Below are 24,695 nucleotides of genomic sequence, written 5' to 3'. Positions count from 1 at the left end.
CGGATCCCGTCAATGCACGCAGGGGTCCAGAATGTAACCTCTGCACAAAACAAGGCTTGCCTGTGCTTCTGGGTATTTAAGAGAAGCTCAGAACTGCTATAAATGTGTAGGATTTGTCATCAACATAAAAAAGAAGCAAAGATAAGGCCAAAAGAAAACCAAACCAAAAGGCCACTTTTTTTCTGAGTGAAACCTTGTGTCCTCAAAAGGCCAAACCTGCACACAGAAAAAGCAACAAATTTCCGTTTGCTGCCAAGTCTTGACACAAGGCTGGCTGCTTTCGCTGATCATTGTGCTTCCAGGCACATTTAAAGCACCCAATATGTGAATCTGACCTGTGTCATACTGCATTAAAATCATCAAAGAATGGCCATTTGCAAAAACTGGCCTTTTTCTTTCTGCTGATGTTTTAACCGTCTCTGATGCAAGTGTCATATGCTCAGTGCTTTTGCCTGCAAAAGAAGATATTCTTCTCTAGCAGTACAGACCCAGGTGAGTAGAATGTATGTGTTTATCTAGAGCTTTTCAAACTTTTCATGTTGGTGACACACTTTTTAGACATGAATCGTTTTGTGACACAGTTATTCAGTTTTACTAGCAAACTGGAGGTTAAACTAGCCCCTTATAAGAGCATTTGCACAACACACCTACACACTGCAGCCGACACACTAATGTGTCGCGACAGAGTTTAGAAAGTTCTGATCTAGAGAGAGAAAGACCGACCAACCAAGACAGAATATACCGTATTTTTTGCTTTATAAGCCTCACTTTTTCCCTCCTAAAAAGAAGGGGAAATGTGTGTGTGTTTTATGGAGCGAATGTAGGCTGCACAGCTATCCCAGAAGCCAGAACAGCAAGAGGGATTGCTGCTTTCACTGCTCAGCGATCCCTCTTGCTGTTCTGGCTTCTGAGATTCAGAATATTTTTTTTCTTGTTGCCTCCTCCAAAAACTAGGCGCGTCTGGTGGTCTGGTGCATTTTATAGAGCAAAAAATACGGTAGATATATACTGTATATACAGTCATACCTCGGGTTACAGATGCTTCAGGTTGCATTTTTTTGGGTTACGGACTGCTGAAACCCAGAAGTACTGGAATGGGTTACTTCCTGGTTTTAGCGGTTGCGCATGCGCAGAAGACTAAATCACTCTTTGTGCATGCGCAGAAGCGCCGATTCGCACCCAGCGCGTGTGCAGATGTGCCGCTGCGGGTTGCGAACGTGCATCCCGCACGGATCACGTACACAACCCGAGCGTCCACTGTATATGGAGAAAGAGACAGACACATGTACACAACTGTACAATTCTATGACTCAACGGCCACTTCTTCTCTGCCCCACCTCAATCCACACACATATCCAATGATCATATTACAGTGGTACCTCGGGTTAAGTACTTAATTCGTTTCGGAGGTCCGTACTTAACCTGAAACTGTTCTTAACTTGAAGCACCACTTTAGCTAATGGGGCCTCCTGCTGCTGCCGCGCCGCTGGAGCACAATTTTTGTTCTCACCCTGAAGCAAAGTTCTTAACCTGAAGAACTATTTATGGGTTAGCGGAGTCTGTAACCTGAAGCGTATGTAACCTGAAGTGTCTGTAACCCGAGGTACCACTGTATCAAAGACACTTACAAGAAAAAGCAAACGTGTTTTGTATCGGGAACAAAGTTTACGGGCATTTACAGCAACTGCATCACAGAATCCTTTTTGGTTTTTTTCTTTCCATGCTCGTGCTTTTAAAAATATGCGAGTGTAGTTCTCAGGGTGTGGCAGGCAGACAAGCAAACGGCACCCACACATTCCTGCAGCCAAGTGCTGCCAGCATCTGCCAACACATTTAGACACAAGGAAAGAAAGTGTGGAGGAGGGAGAGAAAGAAAACAGGCACACAAAGAGAGAACCAGGATATCCTGCAGTGGGAAGGAGGCTAGGGGACAAAGTTGGTAAGGCGATTCCTTTTATTTACCTTATGGCTTTAAAGCTCTCTTATCGACTATGCTGCTGCAATATAAGGGACTCACGTTTCTTCCTTTGTCTCACCCATCTTCTAAGAACCTTATACCACAAACTGAATGCAACCATCAGAAGGCGAAATGGCTACACAAATAAGAATACAGGGAACATAAGCTGCCACCTAAGAAAATAATTCGCGCACGGCAGGCAGAAGTTCTTTTGAAGTTTTTCTCTGCTGTTCCCACTGCCAAAGAGGCAAGGTGCTGTCCAGTTTAAAAAGAAAATGTCACAGGGAGTTGGATGCATCACAGCATTTGAAATTTGCCAAGCGCCAGGCACATTTTGCATTTTGCAATTTTGCACATTTTGCAGGGACGCGGGTGGCGCTGTGGGTTAAAGCCTCAGCACCTAGGACTTGCCGATTGAAAGGTCGGCAGTTCGAATCCCCGCGGTGGGGTGCGCTCCCGTCGTTCGGTCCCAGCGCCTGCCAACCTAGCAGTTCGAAAGCACCCCCGGGTGCAAGTAGATAAATAGGGACCGCTTACCAGCGGGAAGGTAAACGGCGTTCCGTGTGCTGCGCTGGCTCGCCAGATGCAGCTTGTCACGCTGGCCACGCGACCCGGAAGTGTCTCCGGACAGCGCTGGCTCCCGGCCTCTAGAGTGAGATGAGCACACAACCCTAGAGTCTGTCAAGACTGGCCCGTACGGGCAGGGGTACCTTTACCTTTACCTTTAGGCACATTTTGCACCTGGCTATCAGCCACTTGTGACCAAGTGAAGATGCCAGGGTGCCAGGATGGCACCTGATGTCTCCACCATCTGGAAGTGCGTGCCTGGGGATCCCTGGATCTTGCCTGTTTTCACACACTAACAACACATCCTGAAGAATTCTATCTGTGATATTTTATCTGCACACTCAAGAACGAATGTCAGGAACCAAAATGTCGTATTGAAGAATACAACTTTTGAGCCATCTGGCCCCCGAATGGCAACTAGACATTCTGTTTTGGTGACTGCAACCCTGGTTTAAGGAGCCATTTGGCGCCAAGCTTATATATCTGAGTTTGTAACATTGATGCATCACGTTACTCACACATGAAATCCTTCTTTGGGTAGCAGGCTTTAATTTATAGGGCTCCAAGGGACCTGAGCACCATGTAGCAGCTAGATTCTTGATGAATCGCTGGACCACAAGTGAGGAGAGGACTGCTACACTCAAGACCTGCTTCTGGGTTTCCCATTTGGAGTATCTGGTTGGTTGCTGTGAGAACAGCATGCTGGGCTAGATGGGTCTTTGGCCTGATCCAGCATGGCCCTTCTTATAATAAAATCATAGACTTGTAGGGTTGGAAGGCACCTTGAGGATCATCTAGTTGAGTGATGGCCAAACTTGGCCCTCCAGCTGTTTTGGGACTACAATTCCCATCATCCCTGACCACTGGTTCTGTTAGGAAGGGATGATGGGAGTTGTAGTCCCAAAACAGCTGGAGGGCCAAGTTTGTCCAAGGCAGGAATATGCAGCTGTCCCATACGGGGATCAAACTTGCAACCTTGGTGTTATCAGAACCAAACTCTAACCAACGGAGCTATCCTGTTCTTGAGAATACAGAATCTTGCATTCCCAACTCTACTTATCACCTTAAACTACATTGTTCAGATTATACAATTAAAATCCTTTCTCCATAGGGAAAGGGGAGGGCAGGGAAAACAGAAGAGGTAAAACAATAAGAGAAGTAGTAAACAAGCAGAGACGGAACTGGAAAACAACCAAGCCACACCTGAAACTTCTTCTATTAGCCAAACCTTTCTGAGGAACACCAGCAACCGGGATCTCGGCATCTCTTTTCCTAACCGCTCTTCTACCAAGGCAGCTGCAAAGAAGCATCACCAATGCCCAGAAGCAGAGCTTTGCCCACAACACAAGACTTGACTTTTGCACTGTCTCCTCTCTCCAGCCTTGTGCCAGAGGAGTAACAGGTAGCTGGGAAGGACCTTGGAGGAAGTGGGGTAATTGCCATGATCTAATCAGTGTCTTGCTGATTATCCTTGCCTCCTCCAGAAAAGGTGAGACTTGGTGATTTACAAGAAGAATATTTGGCCCACACCTCCAACAACACAGCACTGCATCCTCCACTTCAACAAGGCTGAGCTGGTTCCGTATGTGTGTGGGCACAGAGGACAAAGGCATCTATTTTTTCATCTAGTAATTCAGATTTTTCTCCCCACCCTTGGATGTTTCTGCTCTGTCATGCAGTAAGGGAACTGCCCCCATGTTCTGAACTGCAGGGATGTTTCAGTGTTGCTTCTGTTCAGTGCTCAGTATGCTTAAGAGATGTAATAACCTGGTACACAGGCTGAGACCCTACCTGCCCACCAACTGTCTTGCCAGAGTGGTGCATGCTCTGGTTATCTCTCGCTTGGACTACTGCAATGTGCTCTATGTGGGGCTACCTTTGAAGGTGACCCAGAAACTACAACTAATCCAGAATGCGGCAGCTAGACTGGTGACTGGGAGCGGCCGCCGAGACCACATAACACCGGAGTTAAAAGACCTACATTTGCTCCCAATATGTTTCCGAGCACAATTCAAAGTGTTGGTGTTGACCTTTAAAGCCCTAAACAGCCTCGGCCCAGCATACCTGAGGAGCGTCTCCACCCCCATTGTTCTGCCCGGACGCTGAGGTCCAACACCGAGGGCCTTCTGGCGGTTCCCTCATTGCGAGAACCAGGCAGAGGGCCTTCTCGGCAGTGGCGCCCGCCCTGTGGAACGCCCTCCCATCAGATGTCAAAGCGATAAACAACTACCTGACATTCAGAAGACATCTGAAGGCAGCCCTGTTCAGGGAAGTTTTTAATGTGTGACATTTTAGTGTATTTTTGGTCTCTGTGGAAGCCGCCCAGAGTGGCTTGGGAGACCCAGCCAGATGGGCAGGGTACAAATAATAAATTATTATTATTATTATTATTATTATTATTATTATTATTATTATTCTATCCAGAAAGTGGAAGGAGCCATATTACAGAGCATTCAGGAACAGAGTTTATGGAACCCAGGAACACTCACATACACTGGCAAACTGGAACGTGTCCAGAGGAGGGCAACCAAAATGGTTAAAGGCCTGGAAACGATGCCTTATGAGGAACGGCTAAGGGAGCTGGGCATGTTTAGCCTGGAGAAGAGGAGGTTAAGGGGTGATATGATAGCCATGTTCAAATATATAAAAGGATGTCACATAGAGGAGGGAGAAAGGTTGTTTTCTGCTGCTCCAGAGAAGCGGACACGGAGCAATGGATCCAAACTACAAGAAAGAAGATTCCACCTAAACATTAGGAAGAACTTCCTGACAGTAAGAGCTGTTCGACAGTGGAATTTGCTGCCAAGGAGTGTGGTGGAGTCTCCTTCTTTGGAGGTCTTTAAGCAGAGGCTTGACAACCATATGTCAGGAGTGCTCTGATGGTATTTCCTGCTTGGCAGGGGGTTGGACTCGATGGCCCTTGTGGTCTCTTCCAACTCTATGATTCTATTCTATGATTCTACTGTTTCAGTTAAACAGTTGATAGCAGGGTTTCCCAAACTTGGGTCTCCAGCTGTTTCCAGACTACAGTTCCCACCATCCCTGACCCCTGGTCTTGCTACCTAGGGACAATAGGAGCTGTAGTCCAAAAACAGCTGGAGAAAAACACTGGTCAATGGGATGGGAAGCAAGTCATTGTCCCCTCATCAGCCCAAGAACCACCTGGACGATGCTGCACAATGACTCTATAGGTTAGCTTATTTGCAACCCTGGCTACTTCCTCCATGGTGGCTTACTTGTCTAGTACTGATTGGCATCAGCAATGTTTGGGAAGAACATTGTCTGGAAAAAATTTTTCCAGTGCTTTGTTTTTCCCATGGAAAATTTTCAATTTCATAAACTCACTAGTAACAAGAATGTAATTCCAGTTGCAAATGCAGTATCGGGCAAGCCTGGCTGTTTCGAAGTTGAAGCAAGTTGTCCCAATCTCTGTGGCGTAGTGTGACAAAAATTAATAATCATAGGGTACTTTTGGGAAAAGCTGTGTTTCCTAAATACAATTAAGATAAATGCTAGTTAAATGATCTCTCTCTCTCTCTCTCTCTCTCTCTCTCTCTCAGCAGAAAAATTTCCCCTGCAAACCGAAAGTTTCCTGATGCAAATTACCCTAATGGCCTCTTTCCCTAAAGAGAGAGCAAATTTTCATTTGTTACAGTTAAGTGCATATGTCTTCCCTTCTAGAAAAAAAAACGGAAATAAATCTAATGGCTTTTAGTAATTTCCTCCATGCTCTAGCCCACAATCTATCTTGTGTAAGCATTTTATTTCTGAGGATATTGTGTCAGCCACATTTGGAAGGTAAGATGCATTGGGAATCAAGTTGAGAAACAATGGCAAAAGGTACGCATAGTACTACGTACCCTAATTTGCTCTGGAAACTGTAAAATCTTCCCATTCGAAATGGAAAACCAGAAAGCCCACATCACGAATGAGCTAGCAATGCTATTGTGTGAAATGTTTCCATACCAGCCTTGGGCTTTCCAAAAGGGCAGCTGGTGCCAGCCAGGAAAATCTCCATGCAGCAGAAAGGAACCGTGTGACAGCCACTATTACATAATAGAAGGCTGGAGAGGAAAGTCACCCTGAATATGCGGCCAGTGTGTAACTTAACTACCATGTAAAGGTAAAGGGACCCCTGACCATTAGGTCCAGTTGTGGCCGACTCTGGGGATGCGGCGCTCATCTCATTTTATTGGCCAAGGGAGCCGGCATATAGCTTCCGGGTCATGTGGCCAGCATGACTAAGCTGCTTCTGGGAAACCAGAGCAGTGCACAGAAATGTTTACCTTCCCGCCGGAGAGGTACCTATTTATCTACTTGCACTTTGACGTGCTTTCGAACTGCTAGGTTGGCAGGAGCAGGGACCGAGCAATAGGAGCTCACCCCGTCGTGGGGATTCGAACCACCGACTTTCTGATCGGCAAGTCCTAGGCTCTGTGGTTTAACCCACAGTGCCACCCGTCCCTTGTAGAGTGGCCCAAAGGAGCTGGCCATACAAAGCATATATCTTGCATACATTGTGTGCCTCAGGCTGCAATGTGCAATATGAAAAGTTGCTTTTAGCACCCACCAATATGGTGAAGGAGAACAAGACAGACAGAAAACAGGAGAAGACAGAGGAAGAGAATGTTTGTTCCCTCTGACATACTTCTGGCAGGGAAGGGACCCACAAGTTCAAGCTGCACATTCTGTTAACGGAAGCCTTCTAATCTACACCCTCATTTGGGATTTCTTCTAAAGGCTCCCAAAGTTATCAAAGTATGCTAGATCCAGACGATACAATAATCTTTATTGCCATTGTCCCATACAGAACAACGAAATTGAAAAAACTACATAAGACATTCAAAAACCTACAAGCCTGCTATCCCAGCTATCCCAACCAGGTTAGCCCCCTAAAAACTATGATACCAAGACACTACCAAGCGCAGACAGAAAGAATGACCAAAATTATCTTGTATAGGGTAAGTGGCTCTAAAGCAAGGCTGGGGAGCAGGATCCGGCAGGTGGAACTAAATTTCTTCAGCCCCCACACCCGGACCGCACCGCTTTGACAAGTAAATGTCTATCGCCTGGTGTCAGTAAGAAGTTAGGTAACTTAGCTTCAAAGGAAATATTTTTGAGTGCAAACTTAAGAGTAGGCTCCCTACTTCCTTCCTTTCTTCCAGACCAGGTGGAGTTGAAGCTGGGATGCAAAGGGGAAAAAACATGGAGCTGATTCCAGTGGGCCTTGCATTTGCTGCTAATTTTAAAGTGCACCCAAGGCTTGCAGAAGCACAATCTGGGGCACATTTTAATGTTCCCAGTGGTTCCTTTGCAGCTGCAACTTTAACCACCCCACACATGACACCAGAGGTTTCCCCTTGCCCAGCCTGAAGTATACAAGAAAGAATCCGAAGTGCAGCAACATTGGCAGAAATGTTCCACTCCTCACCTGTTCTTTAAGCGCAGTTTAACTCCAGCAGGCCATGGGGTTTTGCTGTATTGCAAGTCAGACCTGAGACACTCTGAGCTGAGGGAACGGGAAACTGTAATCTCAGGATGTCCTTTTGCTGCAAAGGTATCCCTGGGGAAAGAAACAGACCAAAGAGAGGGAGCTTGAGGACGGTGCAATCACACTTCAGCAAGGATAATCCAGGATGAAATAACTCCTCTCTTTTTAAATCAAATGCATTAGAGACCACAGATGCATATACTTGATGCTAATATTTATTTGAGTATTTCTGTCCCGTCTTCCAGCATGAAGACCACAGATAATGAAATAATCACAAAACAACTATTTAAAAGGAAATGGAACAGCACAATAAAAAGCCACGAGACATAAAAGCAGCAAGATTCAGGTTTGATTCAAAGCAGGATCTTCTGAAAGCCTGAGAGAGGGCAAAATCTGTACTTCAAAGCAAGTCTGTTGAGCTCAATGGGAGCTACTCCTGGGTGAAGCATGTGCAGGATTGTAGCGCTGCACTCCCAGAATCAGGTTGTCTAAATCCCACTGCAGGATCCTGAATGCAGCTTTTCAATTATATAGCCTGATCTTGTTTGTGCCAAAGCAAGTCCTACCTAAGTTCAAAGGGGAGGGGGCTAACTCCCTAATAAATGTGCAAAAGCAAAAAGAAAGCTGTCTTCTGCCAGGCCAGACTGTCGTGTTCTGACAGGCAGCAGCTATCCCAGGGAGAGGTTACCTGACATCTTTTCAACAGGAGACACCATGGACTGAGCCTGAGGAGTGTTCACACAAAACATGGGCTCTGCTACCCACTGAGCTATAGTTCTTCCCCATGCATTGTAGCTCCGGTCATAATAAAATAAAAAACCTGACAAAACGAATGCAAAGCCAGCAAAGGGAGAGAGTTTTCAGACATAAATTGCAAGACTGACTCCCATAACTGAACCCATTAGTATAAGGAGCAGAGAGTCTGGATTGCAGTTTAAAGATGGGTGCTGTGAAAATGCTACTTCCTTGTCCTATGCCACAGTTGCTATAGCTCTCAGTCAACTGAGATGGAGGTTTGTTATTTCCCCGAACTTAATAGTAGTATGGGAGTTCAAAACAAAACAGAACAACCCTCTCTCATTCCAATCCTGGTTGCTCACACATATACTGCACCAACCTCAATCTGCAACAGACACATACCAATTTAGTGTTTTCAGAACTATGGATAATGTATCCCAACTTTATCCCAAAGTGCAGAAAGACTGTACCCCTCCAGATTGCATGGGTTTTGTTTTGTCTTGCACAGGTGAATTATTCTGCAACATCTCACTGGTGCAATAATAGTGCATTAGTGGTGGTTTACATCAGACCACCCGCACAGCTGTTCTGTAATGCTTCCCCAGTGTTATTGCATATTACCGTTTGGAGGAGCTGGACTGCACCATAGAGCAACAAAACCGGGACAAAAAAACCAAATCAGAACATTTGTGGTACAGAAGCTCAGAATGAAGTTACCAGACATGCACAGACTTGAAACAAAGCAGTATGTTTGCCCCACAAACTTTGCACGTATTAACAGTATTGAAAGTGAAACTGCATGTAACTGCCCCAATAACATCACAAGCACAAAACCATCATGAATGCAAAATAAAAAGGATGGCAGGAGGGGCCTCTTATATATCTGTGGCTGTTAAGTTGTGGGTGAATATATCAGATGACACAGCGATTCTTCAAACAGCTCTTGTTTATTCACAGGCCAGAACAGAACTGAACTGATGGGTTCAGTCAGCCTGCTTATATGGAGCTACAATACAACGTAACTGTAACAATTTTCTAAAACTATCCAATCACTGAACCTCACTTTCGATCCCTTATTTGCATCTACAGTATCCCCCTGCTGGCCCAGGGTGAGAACTTCAGTACATAACAGTGGCTACGTGTGGCTGCCATGATATCCTCAGAAAGAAATATGCTTAATACCAGATGGAATTGTGGGTTGGAGGGAGAAAATCACTTAAAGCAAATAGGGTTGCCATATTTTAAGAAGTAAAAAATCCAGATAGTTGTTAAGCCCCAAACTTGTTGAGCTTTTTTTGCACAATTAAGCAAAGGTTGGAAGGCAGCTCTCCACAACTTCAAGCAGGGGTCTCTCCCTGCCAGGCCAAGCACTGAACCTGGGTCCTTCTCTGCACACAAAGCGATGCTCTGCCATTGAGCTATGGCTGCTCCCTGTACCTTCCGCAGCAAAAGATGCGCATGAAAAGAGCGCAACCCGCATAGGCTCGCCTGCACACATGCTTCTGCGCATGCGCGTGGTGTCATTTTGCGCATCTGCACGTGCGTGAGTGCCAAACCCTGGAAGAAAACCTTTCCAGTACTTCTGGGTCGCCGCGGGACGTATCCTCAAATAACGTAACATGAAGCAAACGTAACATGAGGTGTGAGTGTACGCTGAAGAGCCAAAGCTCCTGATCCTCAAGACTGGGATGAAAAAGAACAGGGAAGAGAAACAGCGGAACAGAAAGCTGTGTGAGAGGGAGACATTCTGTCCTTCCCTCCCCGTCAATAAAAGAAGAAAAGAGGGCTAAAGACAAGGGTGCTGGCATGGCTGTTCTATGTTTAGGGGCTTATGGCTCAAGCCACATGCCATCCTGTGAGGCTTGGGGACGCTTCGGATAGCTGAGATTCCATTGTGGTGAGGGAAAAGAAAGAGCAGCCTTCTTTGAGGCAACCCAAACCCCCCCATCACCCTCACTCCTCCCCACACGTGCCAGGCGAGGAATTTTAAGCCGCCACACCGTCCGTTAGAGCCAGGAAAGTGGCAGCGCCCGCAAGACTTTCACCCACTAAAAGGGAGATTTCCAGATCCCGGACGGCATTCTTGCGCAAGCCTGTTGCCGTATGTCACGGCTGGGCTTCAAATCCTCCCTCAGCTGCTCGCCCTCGGCCTTTCCTCTAAATCCCAGGCCGCTTAAGCTTCCTCGCTCGACATGTGCTGCTTCTCCGCATAAGCCGGGAAGGGCCCTTTGGCGCATTCGTGACTGAGGGCACATGGTGGTGGAAAATCACTTTCCAGGTGGTCATCTGGAGTGAACAAGCAAGCTGCCTTTCCCCTATTAGCAAAACAACTAGCAGACCAGCGATCATGGAGCAGTTAAGAGAAGGGTCTGGCTTGCTATGTTTGCCGTGAAGTCACACACCCACTTTCAAAATTTTACCTCACAAGAGCCAACTGTGATAGGAGGCAGAACGCGTTGGGCTGAACCAGGGAAGAAGGCCTGTGAATGAATGAATCCCTGGCGAGTTGAGAGACTCTCAAAAGTGGCCTTGAGCAAGTTGCTTCCTGCCACTTTGATCTGCCCTGCAGGGGTGTTACGAGGATAAAATAGGATAATCCTGGGAGGAAGGGCAGGATAAACAAAATAAAGCCCCTGTCAGATCCAGTCTGTTATATAGTTTACAGGGCTGTTGTCAAGGATTAAGGGTGACGATGTTACATGAAGCAGCCCTACCTGACCTGGGATCTGCATATCCTAGGCCAGGCATCCCCAAACTCAGCCCTCCAGATGTTTTGGGACTACAACTCCCATCATCCCTAGCTAACAGGACCAGTGGTCAGGTCCTAGGCCTTCCCCCTTCCATACATTTAAGGTAAAGGTAAAGGTACCCCTGCCCGTACGGGCCAGTCTTGCCAGACTCTAGGGTTGTGTGCTCATCTCACTCTATAGGCCGGGAGCCAGCGCTGTCCGCAGACACTTCCGGGTCACGTGGCCAGCGTGACAAAGCTGCATCTGGCGAGCCAGCGCAGCACACGGAACGCCGTTTACCTTCCCGCTGGTAAGCGGTCCCTATTTATCTACTTGCACCCGAAGGTGCTTTCGAACTGCTAGGTTGGCAGGCGCTGGGACCAAACGACGGGAGCGCACCCTGCCATGGGGATTCGAACCGCTGACCATGCGATCGGCAAGTCCTAGGCAATGAGGCTTTAACCCACAGCGCCACCCGCGTCCCCCCATACATTGAAAGAACTCTTATTCCACTTTAGACAGTCAGGGCTTATCCCAAAGAATTCTGGGAGCTGTAGTTCATTATGGGGGCTGAGAATTGATAGGAGACACACACACCCAGCTCCCCTTATGCAGCTACAATTCCTGGAATAGTTCAACCGTCAGTCCCTCTTCCCAGTGGACTCTGGGAATCATAGCTCTGTTTGGGGAATAGGGGGTCTCCTGAAACCTTATAAAGAGGCTCCATTTTTCTACAAAGAGGTTATCAGATTGTCTATATGGTAAAGTACACAAATATTGTGAGAACCTGAGAATATCCCAGAAGTTAATGACCTCAACTTTTATGATGGTGTCCTTTTATTTCCATCTAGTTGCTATAGGGCAGGGGTCTGCAACCCGCGGCTCCGGAGCCGCATGTGGCTCTTTTACACCTTTGCCGTGGCTCTGGGGCGGATACTAGCGAGGGGAGGAGGCGCATTGTGCGCCCCGACACTCCCCACTGTGGCGGGCGCTGTACTGGCTGTTACGTCGCATGGGGGGACGGTGCGTGCGTTAGTCACGCACCGTCCCGATGTCACCTTCCCACCCGCTGTCAGATCGGACATTAAGGTAAGAAACACTATATGCAGTGTTATATTTGTTTTAAATGTCGCAATGGTTTTGCGGCTCCCAGTTTTTTTTCCTTCGGAAACGGGTCCAAGTGGCTCTTTTTGTCTTAAAGGGTGCAGACCCCTGCTATAGGGAATCAATCTTGTAGGTATCACTAAATGCTGCATTAGCTCTCCCACCCTCTAATACAATTATTATTATTTATTAAATTCATCTATTTTATATAACCAAATCACAGAATTAAGGGGTCCATAGCTAGCCTATGCCCAGTTATTTATTCAATTTTAGTTATTACTTCTTCCCGTCCACCCCCTAAAATGGTTTGGGGGGCAGGCCCAAATAACCTAGCATCTCTGACTCTCCCCTTGGCACACACCCTACTTTTATGCCAACAACATCCCTTTACGGTAGGCTAAGTGGTAGTGATTGGTCCAAGGTCACCCAGGAAGCAGAACCCAAATTGGACCACAGGTCTTCATGGCTGGCCCAGTATTCCTACATGACCATATTGGCTCTCTTTGTGCCACAGCCAAAACTCAATCCAAATGTAACCCAATGTGGGGAATATAAGAAGCATCACAGTAGAATAAAGAACTTGCTCATTCCAAAACACACAATTGTTTTGTTTACCTCACTCACACAGCCAAGAGATCATCCCTGAGTTGTTGAGCAAGATTTAGGACCGCTGATGTTCTTGATAAGGAGCACTGGAAATGAGCCCTTTTAATTGTCTGACACATTTTAAAAATATAAAATAAAATACTAGTCTTGTCCTTCACCCGGGCATTAGAAAATTAGATGGAATGCTGAACAGTAACGATTATAAGTAATTGGACCAATATTAAGTGTGATTAGAGAACAGGTAATTAGAGGTTGCATTCTTAGTATGAACCAACTTAAAAGATGGAGGGAGAACCATTTCAGAGCCGTCTCTGGAATGTACCACAAATGGAATTTCACATGATATCCTAGGGTAATGTTACTCAATTCCTCCTGTCAGGTAGCTCAGTTCTACCCTGATTTGCAACTACAGTGGTACCTCACGTTAAGTACTTAATTCGTTCTGGAGGTCCGTTCTTAACCTGAAACTGTTCTTAACCTGAAGCACCACTTTAGCTAATGGGGCCTCCCACTGCCGTCGGAGCATGATTTCTGTTCTCATCCTGAAGCAAAGTTCTTAACCCGAGGTACTATTTCTGGGTTAGCGTTAAGAGTCTGTAACCTGAAGTGTATGTAACCTGAAGCATATGTAACCGGAGGTACCACTGTACTGCCAGATTCCACTCATCCACTGTTTTTCCCGTAGGATAAAGAGGTGAAAGTGAGCCTAGAGAGGTGAGGGCGAGACTGCCTCCTCCTGTGTTGCTGTTTTTTTTTTTGGGGGGGGGGTCTTCACCAAAACATGGAAATATTGCTCTGCTTCACATGTGACTGTGGAGGGTTTTCAAACGTATTATGGACCCCATGATGAGGAGACAGCATACCTAGAAATGTATTGGGGGACCTATCAGACAGACAGACAGAAAGAATGTAACACAAAGGCAGCCAGTCCTAAAAAGCAGGGATCAACTCTCACCTCATGCACGAACTTGGAAAGGGGACCTAGGCAAGGCATTCACTATACAGTGGTACCTCGGGTTACATACGCTTCAGGTTACAGACTCTGCTAACCCAGAAATATTACCTCGGGTTAAGAACTTTGCTTCAGGATGAGAACAGAAATCGTGCGGCGGCGGCGGCGGCACAGCAGCAGCGGGAGGCCCCATTAGCTAAAGTGAAACCTCAGGTTAAGAACAGACCTCCAGAACGAATTAAGTACGTAACCAGAGGTACCACTGTACAACTCAGTCTGCCTTCCCTGCTTCCACCTCACCAAACGCAAGGAGGGGCACAGCTCCTGCACTTTTACATCAGAATATAAAAAAGCCCTGCTGAATTATGCCAAATGCCAATTTAGGTCAGGGTTCTGTTCTCACAGGAGACAACCAGATGCCATCAGAGAGAGAGCAAGGAAAAGCACTCGCAAGCAACAGACAAATGCTAACAACTGAGAGACATACTGCCTTTGACCACGGAGGGAGGACATAGTCATTGTGACTTAAGGTCATAAATTTGCCTAATCCTCTTTTCAAACCAGCCGCACTGGTGGCCATCATTGCATCCTGTGGAACTAAACACCATAGTTTTAACTATGCACTGTGCACTTTTTAAAAAAATATATATATTTTTAAGAATTTCAACATAACAAATTATCAAAAGCATATCATCTTCATTCCCCCCCCCATTTTTTCCTTCCCCACTCCCCAAGAAAAACCCTCCCTTCCACCCACCCCAGATTTCCCTCAGCTCCTCTCTCCGGTTTTTCAACACATATTATTCTCTGCGTATTATAAAAATGTAAAGATCCTTAAATTATCTATCTGTTATGTTAACAATAATAAATTTGTGTGTAAGTTTATTCAAAACCTGCCAAGGAGTCCAATTCATTTTGTTTTTTAAAGTAATTTGTAAAAAGTTCCCATTCTTCTTTAAAGCCACAGTCGAGCTTGTCTCGCAGTTTGTATGCCAATTTCGCAAGTTCTGCATAATCCACCATTTTGCCTCTCTTGAATCGTCCAACGTTCAGCTTCCTCTGAAGAGCCTGGGTTCCCTCATTATGATATAAGTACACCTACTGATGATATTCCCTCATCTGTACAACTACTAAGGGTGCAGAAGTCCTGTTCTCTCTTGCAACTGGCCACCCTAGTCCCCAGCCACCTGCAATGTGAGGTTAATACAGGCCACACTTTGATTAAAACAAACCGGTTTATGTGCAAACCAGGCCAACAGCAGCCCTTTCTCTTTGCTCCAATGAAGAGGAGGGATTTTCATTCAGCTGACTTTCATGGAATAAGGAGGAAAGTAGCTACACTTGCTTGTAGCTCCTTGAATTCTGCTACCGTAGGCAGCTGTTTTTGGTGCCTACTGGGTTAGCCTGGCTCTCGGTGCAAAGGTCTAAAGCGAGCAAGACGTGGTCTTGGGTCAATCACTGTTTATTACAGCTGGGTATGATCACTGCAGATGGTGACAGCAGCCACGAAATTAAAAGACGCCTGCTTCTTGGGAGAAAAGCAATGACAAACCTAGACAGCATCTTAAAAAGCAGAGACATCACCTTGCCAACAAAGGTCCGTATAATAAAAGCTATGGTTTTCCCGGTAGTGATGTATGGAAGTGAGAGCTGGACCAGAAAGAAGGCTGATCGCCAAAGAATTGATGCTTTTGAATTATGGTGCCGGAGGAGACTCTTGAGAGTCCCATGGACTGCAAGAAGATCAAACCTATCCATTTTGAAGGAAATAAGCCCTGAGTGCTCACTGGAAGGACAGATCCAGAAGCTGAGGCTCTGATATTTTGGTCATCTTATGAGAAGAAAAGACTCCCTGGAAAAGACCCTGATGTTGGGAAAGATGGAGGGCAAAAGGAGAAGGGGACGACAGAGGATGAGATGGTTGGATAGTGTTCTCGAAGCTACCAGCATGAGTTTGACCAAACTGCAGGAGGCAGTGGAAGACAGGAGTGCCTGGCCTGCTCTGGTCCATGGGGTCACGAAGAGTCGGACACGACTAGACTAAACAACAACAACAATCTGGATGAGTTGTGCTCAGTGCATTGTGCCCAGTGTCTGACGTTTTTATATAAAAAAACTGAGCCCCAAAAAGCCAGAGATATGTTTTTATTAAAAATAAACGAAAGCTGGCGTTCTCAGGATTCCAACCTTTGCGCCGGGTTCCGCGCATTCATGGCGCACGGCCAGATACGAGCAGCCCTATTCATAGCAACGATTGCAAGTGTTCATCCCCGAAAAGAACAGACGAGCATTTGTCCTGCCTTTTAACACACGAAATAAGGGCTTTCAGGAGCTATTTCAGACTGAGTTATATCCTACCGACCCATCTCGCCCCCCTCAACGTTGGCAACAGCATTTGAAATGTTTTCTCTCTCTACAGAGATCACTTCTAGCTGTTCACTGTTATTTATACCAGCTGCTCCCATTGTGCCTTTGGAATTTCATGCCACACACATTTACTGTACAAACACATTCTGTAAATGCTTTCTTGGGCTTAGCTGTATGGAATGACATCCAGGGAAAGTTAGCCTAAATCCTATTGAATTCAGTTAAGCGCTTGTGCCCCACTGGTTTCTGTGGGTCCCGCAGTCCAAAGCTATGCATGTCTACTCAGAAGTAAGCCCCTGCAAGTTCCACAGTGCTGACTCCCGAGTAACTATGCATGGGGTTGCAGCTGTAGATAAGGCTTTACTTTTCTCCAGGTTGCAACTGTAGATTTTCAGCTCTTTGCACAGCACTATCTCAACCACAAAACAAATGCATATAATCCCTTTCTTAGAAGAAGATATTTGTTGTGGTAGTCATGGCAACTTTTAAACCCTTTCGGAGACCCCCTAAAGTCTCAAAACACCAATATATACTGATAAATGTACAAATATCAGATAAAAGAAAAAGAAGAGAAGAAGAGTTTGGATTTGATATCTCGCTTTATCACTACCTGAAGGAGTCTGAAAGCGGCTAACATTCTCCTTTCCCTTCCTCCCCCACAACAAACACTCTGTGAGGTGAGTGGGGCTGAGAGACTTCAGAGAAGTGTGACTAAGGTCACCTAGCAGCTGCATGTGGAGGAGAGGAGACGCGAACCCGGTTCACCAGATTACGAGTCTACCGCTCTTAACCACTACACCACACTGGTGGTGGTTTAGAAAAGTACTGTGTTGCTGGTATAAGAGAACATATAAACTTGATGCATTTTTGGGGGGGACCAGTGGCACCCCACACCACTTTCCCCCCCAAATTGCTTCAACCCTTCCTCAGGTGACTTTTCTACATCCTTGAACACTTTCTTGCTTACTTACAGGCCAGAATCAGTTCGCTGTTACATTTGGCCGCCGGGACCACATAACACCGGTCTGAGAGATCTGCATTGGCTCCCAGTACGTTTCCGAGCACAATTCAAAGTGTTGGTGCTGACCTTTAAAGCCCTAAATGGCCTCAGTCCTGTATATCTGAAGGAGTGTCTCCACCTCCATTGTTCTGCCCAGACACTGAGGTCCAGCACCAAGGGCCTTCTGACAGTTCCCTCACTACGAGAGGCCAAGTTACAGGGAACCAGACAGAGGGCCTTCTCGGTAGTGGCCCACCCTGTGGAACACCCTCCCTTCAGATGTGAAGGAAATAAGCAGCTATCCTATCTTTAAAAGACATCTGAAGGCAGCCTTGTTCAGGGAAGTTTTTAATATTTAACGCTGTACTGTTTTTAACACTTGATTGGGAGCCGCCCAGAGTGGCTGGGGAAACTCAGCTAGATGGGTGGGGTATAAATAATAAATTATTATTATTATTATTATTATTATTATTATTATTAGGACAACTTTCCTGTCCTATTTCCCATTTTTATTTATCGTTGCTTAATAAATTATTATTATTATCATCGTTATGATTTATTGCCTGCAATTTGTTGCTATTTTATTGATGTTTTGGGTTTTATTCACCTTATGCAGAACGATGGCGCAGGACATTGAACTGCAAATACATAGAGTTAAAAAGATCATACGAGGGACATGAGCTCTTTTACAACGGCAATCTTTAGAGGGTTCACAATTCCCTCTTGCAAATTTCACCCAGTTGAAAACATTTGCGTACAAACAAAGCAGCATTTTCGTCTGATACTTTACTAACATTTCCCACCCCCAATGCATTAAAATATTATTTATTAGTGCCATGTGCTATTGTGAAAACGGCGCATTTCTAGCTGCCAGCTGCATTTTGCAGGTGGTATGTCATGAGCCTCTGAAAGTTTGCAAATCATCAAGGAGGCCTCTAAGCACAGCCCCAGATGGAGCGGGAAGACCCTCTGAGTAAACCCGCATAGCTCCCATCTTCATGGGAAAAACAATTCAACCATATCTTTCCAACAAAACGGCTAGACAGATCTCATCAGCAAAGGCATTATTTTCACTGGCGCCACATCTGGCAATAATATGGATAGCCCTTCAAAGGGGGAGTCCCTCCTGGACAAAATATGAAAGCAAGTAGTAGCTCGTTCCAGACAGGTTCTGTCGATGGCAACCCCTGTGAGGAGGGAAGTAGCAAGAAAAACTATATTGTGTGCATCAATTACCTGGCATTGGTCCAAAATCTAGATGCTAATGTGTCCATGCCTCCATCCCTGAGTGCACTTAAAACACTGGACTATATATATATATATATCTGCAACATTTCAAAAAGATAAAAGGGTCTATGTATCAAATCCATATGTGGCTGCATCCTGATCCGCATTCACTTCAAAGCCCGCTGCCAGAAGACGAATGGGACTGCAGGTAACTGCAAAGGCAACTGGCAATTTTTCAGTTTGTGTCCACTGCATTTCATTCATTAATGTTAAAAGCCTATGAATGAGGCTATCCGTGTTTCTAATCAATCAAAATTCTACCTGACCGCAGCCCCTATCACATGGTTGCTTAACAGGAAGGCCATTATTTTCTCACTACTAAAATCTAATGCAAAAAGGAGTTTTCTCCACACTCCCATCCCCGATACAAATGGCTGGCAAGTAGCTGGAGGTAGCTGGGAGACCCTGAGCAGATCTGCACACCATAAAGCACCTTCAAGTGGACAACTTCCTCCAAAGAATGCTGGGAATTGTAGTTTCTCCCTAACAGGGCTACAAATCCCAGCACCCCTAGCAAACTACAGTTCCCAGGATTCTTTGGAGGAAGCCATGTGCTTTATGGGTTTATGGGGTGGATCTGCTCCTTGTTTCCAAAACTATAGTCCAGGGGTTCAGTGTGTCTGGCTGTTAACCAGAAGGTGGATGATTCAAGCCCATCCACGGATGGCTGCAGGCAAGATTCCTGCATTGCTGGGGGTTGGCCTAGCACATCCAACAGCTAGCGATGGTAGAAACTAAAATCTGAAACCATATGGAGACCTGCAGGTTAGTCACCACTCTTTGGAGACCAGATGCAAGGTGTCTAAAGGTAAAGGGACCCCTGACCATTAGGTCCAGTCATGGCCAACTCTGGGGTTGCGGTGCTCATCTCGCTTTATTGGCCGAGGAAGCCCGCGTACAGCTTCCGGGTCATGTGGCCAGCATGACTAAGCCACTTCTTGCGAACCAGAGCAACACACAGAAACGCCGTTTACCTTCCCGCTATAAAGCGGTACCTATTTATCTACTTGCACTTAGGGGTGCTTTCGAACTGCTAGGTTGGCAGGAGCAGGGACCGAGCAACGGGAGCTCACCCCGTGGCGGGGATTCGAACCGCCGAGCTTCTGATCGGCAAGATCTAGGCTCTGTGGTTTAACCCACAGCACCTCCCGCGTCCCTGCAAGGTGTCTACTTGCCTCTATTATCTACTTGCCTCTATTATGTACTACTTGAAAACGGACCAACAAAGATTACAAAGACATGCCAAGTCTCCAGTGTGATTCCGACGAAAGAAGAATGCTAGATGAAATTAATGGACTATGTAGAATTGGACAAAATGACAGGAGGGATTCGAAACCTGCCAGACCAGAGATTTACAGAAGATTGGGAGAAGTATATGAATTATTTGAAGAGCAACTGTAATCAACAAATTCCGCTAGCAGGACTACAAGAAGTTTTGTAAGGAGAAATATACGGTGTTGCAAAGTATAAAAAGATAGAGATATTGGTTATGAGTTTGAAGTGTAATATGGAAAATAAGAAATGCATATTAAGAGAGTAGATTGGAAAATTTTCAGACAGGGCTGATGGAAGTCAAAAAAATTGAATAAGATGTAAAAGTATGTTTAATCACTGTTGAAAATGGTATGTTAAAAAACTAATAAAAATGTGTGTGTGTGTGTGTGTGTGTGTGTGTGTGTGTGTGTCCAGTGCTCTTTGGTCCAAGAGAAATCAAATACTCAACACTTGGAACCTTGCCACTTGGGGGGGAAAGATGAGCATATACCAGACGTGTTCTTCAACCAGCAAAGCTGTCCTGGTTCCATTAAAAAGACAGACTGATAAGGCCTTTGTGATGGGATGATGAGCTGCTTGTGCGTAAAATCCTAGCCCCTCAGAGTTTGGTTAAGTCCGCAAACCTCTGTCCATAACGGAGCCCCTTAAGCATGGCTCCGTCAGTCGCTAGCAGAATCCGACAGTGGGCGCTTACGGAATCTCTTCCAACATAAAAGCTCCTTAACGGAAACGCGTCTTCTGGACTCTCGGCGCGACAGTTTCCGGCAAGGAGTGGGTGTCCCTATAGGAGGTCCTGAAACCTCCCCACTGTTTTCGCTGGAAGTGTCTCTGAGCCATCCCTCCGACTCACTTTCCCTCGGAGCTCCTTCTCTCCCCCTGCTGGTTCCCTCTTCAGCTGCTAAGTCTCTCCCAACCTCTGTGAGCCCTTCCACCTCCTGTCCTTCCGATGGCAGTTCCCTGACAGCCTTGATCATGCCTAGTGAAAATAATGCATTACAGATCAAGCAGAACATCACCCATGGTTGTGAATGACAGCCCCCACTGACAGACACAAACACATTCGTCTTCAACAATAAAACCTCTGCTGTCTGAATAATTCTAAAGGTAAAGGTAAAGGTACCCCTGCCCGCACGGGCCAGTCGTGACCGACTCTAGGGTTGCGCGCTCATCTCGCTCAAGAGGCCGGGAGGCGGCGCCGTCCGAAGACACTTCCGGGTCACGTGGCCAGCGTGACAAAGCTGCAACTGGCGAGCCAGCACCAGCGCCGCACACGGAAACGCCGTTTACCTTCCCGCTATAAAGCGGTACCTATTTATCTACTTGCACTTAGGGGTGCTTTCGAACTGCTAGGTGGGCAGGAGCTGGGACCGAGCAACGGGAGCTCACCCCGCCGCGGGGATTCGAACCGCCAACCTTACGATCAGCAAGTCCTAGGCACTGAGGTTTTACCCACAGCGCCACCCGCGTCCCATTGAATAATTCTAGTCCATGGTAATCTCTTAACTGGGCACAGGGAACCTGTTGCTCTCCATCTATTGCTGGACTCCAACTCCCAACAGCCCCAGCCGTCACAGCCAAAGAGCCAGGGATGGTGGGAACTGTAGCCCGGCAAAAAATGGAAGACCACAGGCTTGTCCCAAGCACTGATTTGCAAAACCCAAATCCAGAGCTGGTTCTCTCGCAAGTTGTTGCTCTGCGATAACCGCCGCCGTCTGCACAAGCAAGGCATTTCAACCTTGCTATTGAGAGTCATTCACAGGTCACTGTTTCGCTGTGGAGCTGCAGATTCTTCCCACAAAGAGCCTTGCCAGTTTTGTTTGAAAGAAACTGGCCGTGCTCCTGCGCCTTTAATAGCAGCCTGGACCATTAAGCAGCCAAAGTTCTTCCCAGCATTTCTTTCCATGCCAGGAAAGGCTGCTGAATGATGTCTATGTGCCCGGCAGCTGTAAAAAGGCACAGAGGGGAACAGCAATCCTACTTCACTTTTCTGCCACTGCTGTTTACCCCTTAACTTCCTGGGACAGATGGTTGTGGGAGACTGCTGAACGCACTATACCAGTGTTCCCCAACCTTGGGCCTCCAGCTGTTTTTGGACTACAATTCCCATCATCCTTGACCACTGGTCTTGCTAGCGAGGGATGATGGGAGTTGTAGTCCAAAAACAGCTGGAGGCCCAAGGTTGGGGAACACTGCACTATACTACTGCTGCCAACTAGGAGGGCATCCTTCGCCCTTTGGGTACATAGGTAAAGGGAAAGGGAAAGGGACCCCTGCCCATTAGGTCCAGTCGTGACCGACTCTGGGGTTGCGGCGCTCATCTTGCTTTACTGGCCGAGGGAGCCAGCGTACAGCTTCTGGGTCATGTGGCCAGCATGACAAAGCTGCTTCTGGCAAACCAGAGCGGCGCACAGAAACGCCGTTTACCTTCCTACCAGAGCGGTACTTATTTATCTACTTGCACTTTGGCGTGCTTTCGAACTGCTAGGTTGGCAGAAGCAGGGACTGAGCAATGGGAGCTCACCCCGTCGCGGGGATTCGAACTGCCGACCTTCTGATCAGCAAGTCCTAGGCTCTGTGGTTTAACCCACAGCGCCACCCATGCCCCTTGGAGTACATAGGATGTTGCCTTATGGCAAGGCAGACCATGGCTCCATCTAATTGACTACTGTCTAGAAGAACAGTGGTTCTCAACCTGTGGGTCCCCAGATGTTGTTGGACTACAACTCCCATCATCCCTGAGCTCTGGCCTTGCTAGCTAGGGGTGATGGGAGTTGTAGTTCAACAACATCTGGGGACCCACAGGTTGAGAAAGGCTGGACTAGAACATGGCTAGGCAAACCAAGGCCCAGGGGCCGGATCTGGCCCAATCGCCTTCTAAATCTGGCCCACGGATGGTCTGGGAATCAGCATGTTTTTACATGAGTAGAATGTCTCCTTTTATTTAAAATGCATCTCTGGGTTATTTGTGGGGCATAGGAATTCGTTCATTTCCCCCCAAAAAATATAGTCCGGCCCCCCACAAGGTCTGAGGAACAGTGGACCGGCCCCCTGCTAAAAAAGTCTGCTGACCCCTGGTCTAGAATCATAGGATTTTATAGAGCTGGAAGGGACTCCAAGGATCATCTAGTCCAACCCCCTGCAATGCAGGAACATGCAGCTGTCCCATATGGGGATCAAACCTGCAACCTTGGCCTTATCAGCCCCACGCTGCAGCCAACTTAGCTCTCCAGGCTGACAGTGGTTCTCAACATTTTTTTCCCTCTGGGCCACATTTCAGAATAAAAGTCTGCTCTTGCCATACCAATTTTTTATTATTATTGCTGAGAAATACATTGGAAGACAAAAGGAAACATCTCCTAGCAGAGCTTGATTTATAACACTGAATACAACTACAGTGGTACCTCGGGTTAAGTACTTAATTCGTTCCGGAGGTCCGTTCTTAACCTGAAACTGCTCTTAACCTGAAGCACCACTTTAGCTAATGGGGCCTCCTGCTGCCGCTGTGCCACCAGAGCACAATTTCTGTTCTCATGCTTAAGCAAAGTTCTTAACCTGAAGCACTATTTCTGGGTTAGTGGAGTCTGTAACCTGAAGCATATGTAACCTGAGGTACCACTGTACTTTATAATATTATCATAGAGCATCCGGAAAGTATAAAATAATGCAGCTAAATAAGAACATGAATGATTCCTGTAACATAATTATAAACAACAACTAGGATTGTCCTTGTATTGCACAGAATCAGAGAACTGTAGAGTTGGAAGGGACCCCAAGGATCAAATGGTCTGAGCCCCTGCAATGCAGGAATCTAAACTGAAGCATCTATGACAGATGGACATCCACACTCTGCTTAAAAACCCCAAGGAAGGAGAGTCCACCGTCTCCCAAGGGAGACCGTTCCACTGTCCAACAGCTCTTACATGATGCTGTTTTGAAAAGGTATCTGTCCCTATTCTGCAGATTAAAAAAAATTTTTTTTGATGCTATGCTGTACTACACCACACAGAAATGTTTAAATCAGGGGTCAGCAACCTTTTCCAGCTGTAGGCTGGTCCACCGTCCCTCAGGCCATGTGGTGGGCCAGACTATATTTTGAAGGGAAAAAATGAATGAATTCCTATGCCCCATTCTGACGAAAGAAGAATGGGAGACAAAATTAATGGACTATGCAGAACTAGATAAAATGACAGGAAGGATTTGAAACCTGCGGGACCAGAGATCTGCAAAAGATAGGAAAAAATATATGAACTATTTGAAGAGCAACTGTACTCAACAAATTACGTTGGTAGGACTACAAGAAGTTTTGTAAGGAAAAATGTATGAAATATTGCAAAATAGAGAAAGAAGAGAGATTAATTATGAGATTTAAAGGTAATAGTGAAAGTAAGAAATGTATATTAAGTGATTAGATTGGAAAGTTTTCAGATGTGATTGATGGAAGTCCAAAAAATATTGTATAAGAAGTAAAAGTATGTTTAATTATTTGAAAATATGTTAAAAAACTAATAAAAATTGTATATATATAAAAAACCCTATGCCCCACAAATAACCCAGAGATGCATTTTAAATAAAAGGACACATACTACTCATGTAAAAACACGCTGATTCCCAGACTGCCCGCG

The 24,695-nt window shown here is 46.2% G+C and overlaps 1 protein-coding gene across 6 annotated transcripts in view; it reads right to left on the bottom strand.

The window, feature by feature from the left end:
* The window catches only part of SHROOM3 (shroom family member 3), a 216,100-nt gene that overhangs the window by 47,749 nt on the left and 143,656 nt on the right, over positions 1-24,695 (bottom strand). For 4 of the 6 annotated variants that reach the window (XM_077933754.1, XM_077933757.1, XM_077933758.1 and 1 more), the window contains one exon: positions 7,956-8,087. The exons of the other annotated variants lie outside the window; for them this stretch is intronic. In XM_077933754.1, the coding sequence (XP_077789880.1) occupies positions 7,956-8,087 (132 nt within the window). The remainder of the gene's footprint in view (positions 1-7,955; positions 8,088-24,695) is intronic. 6 annotated transcript variants of the gene reach the window in all.

This window comes from Podarcis muralis, chromosome 9, assembly GCF_964188315.1.
Source record: "Podarcis muralis chromosome 9, rPodMur119.hap1.1, whole genome shotgun sequence".
In the NCBI taxonomy this organism is placed as follows: domain Eukaryota; kingdom Metazoa; phylum Chordata; class Lepidosauria; order Squamata; family Lacertidae; genus Podarcis; species Podarcis muralis.
This window is presented reverse-complemented; position numbering and strand designations above follow the sequence as displayed.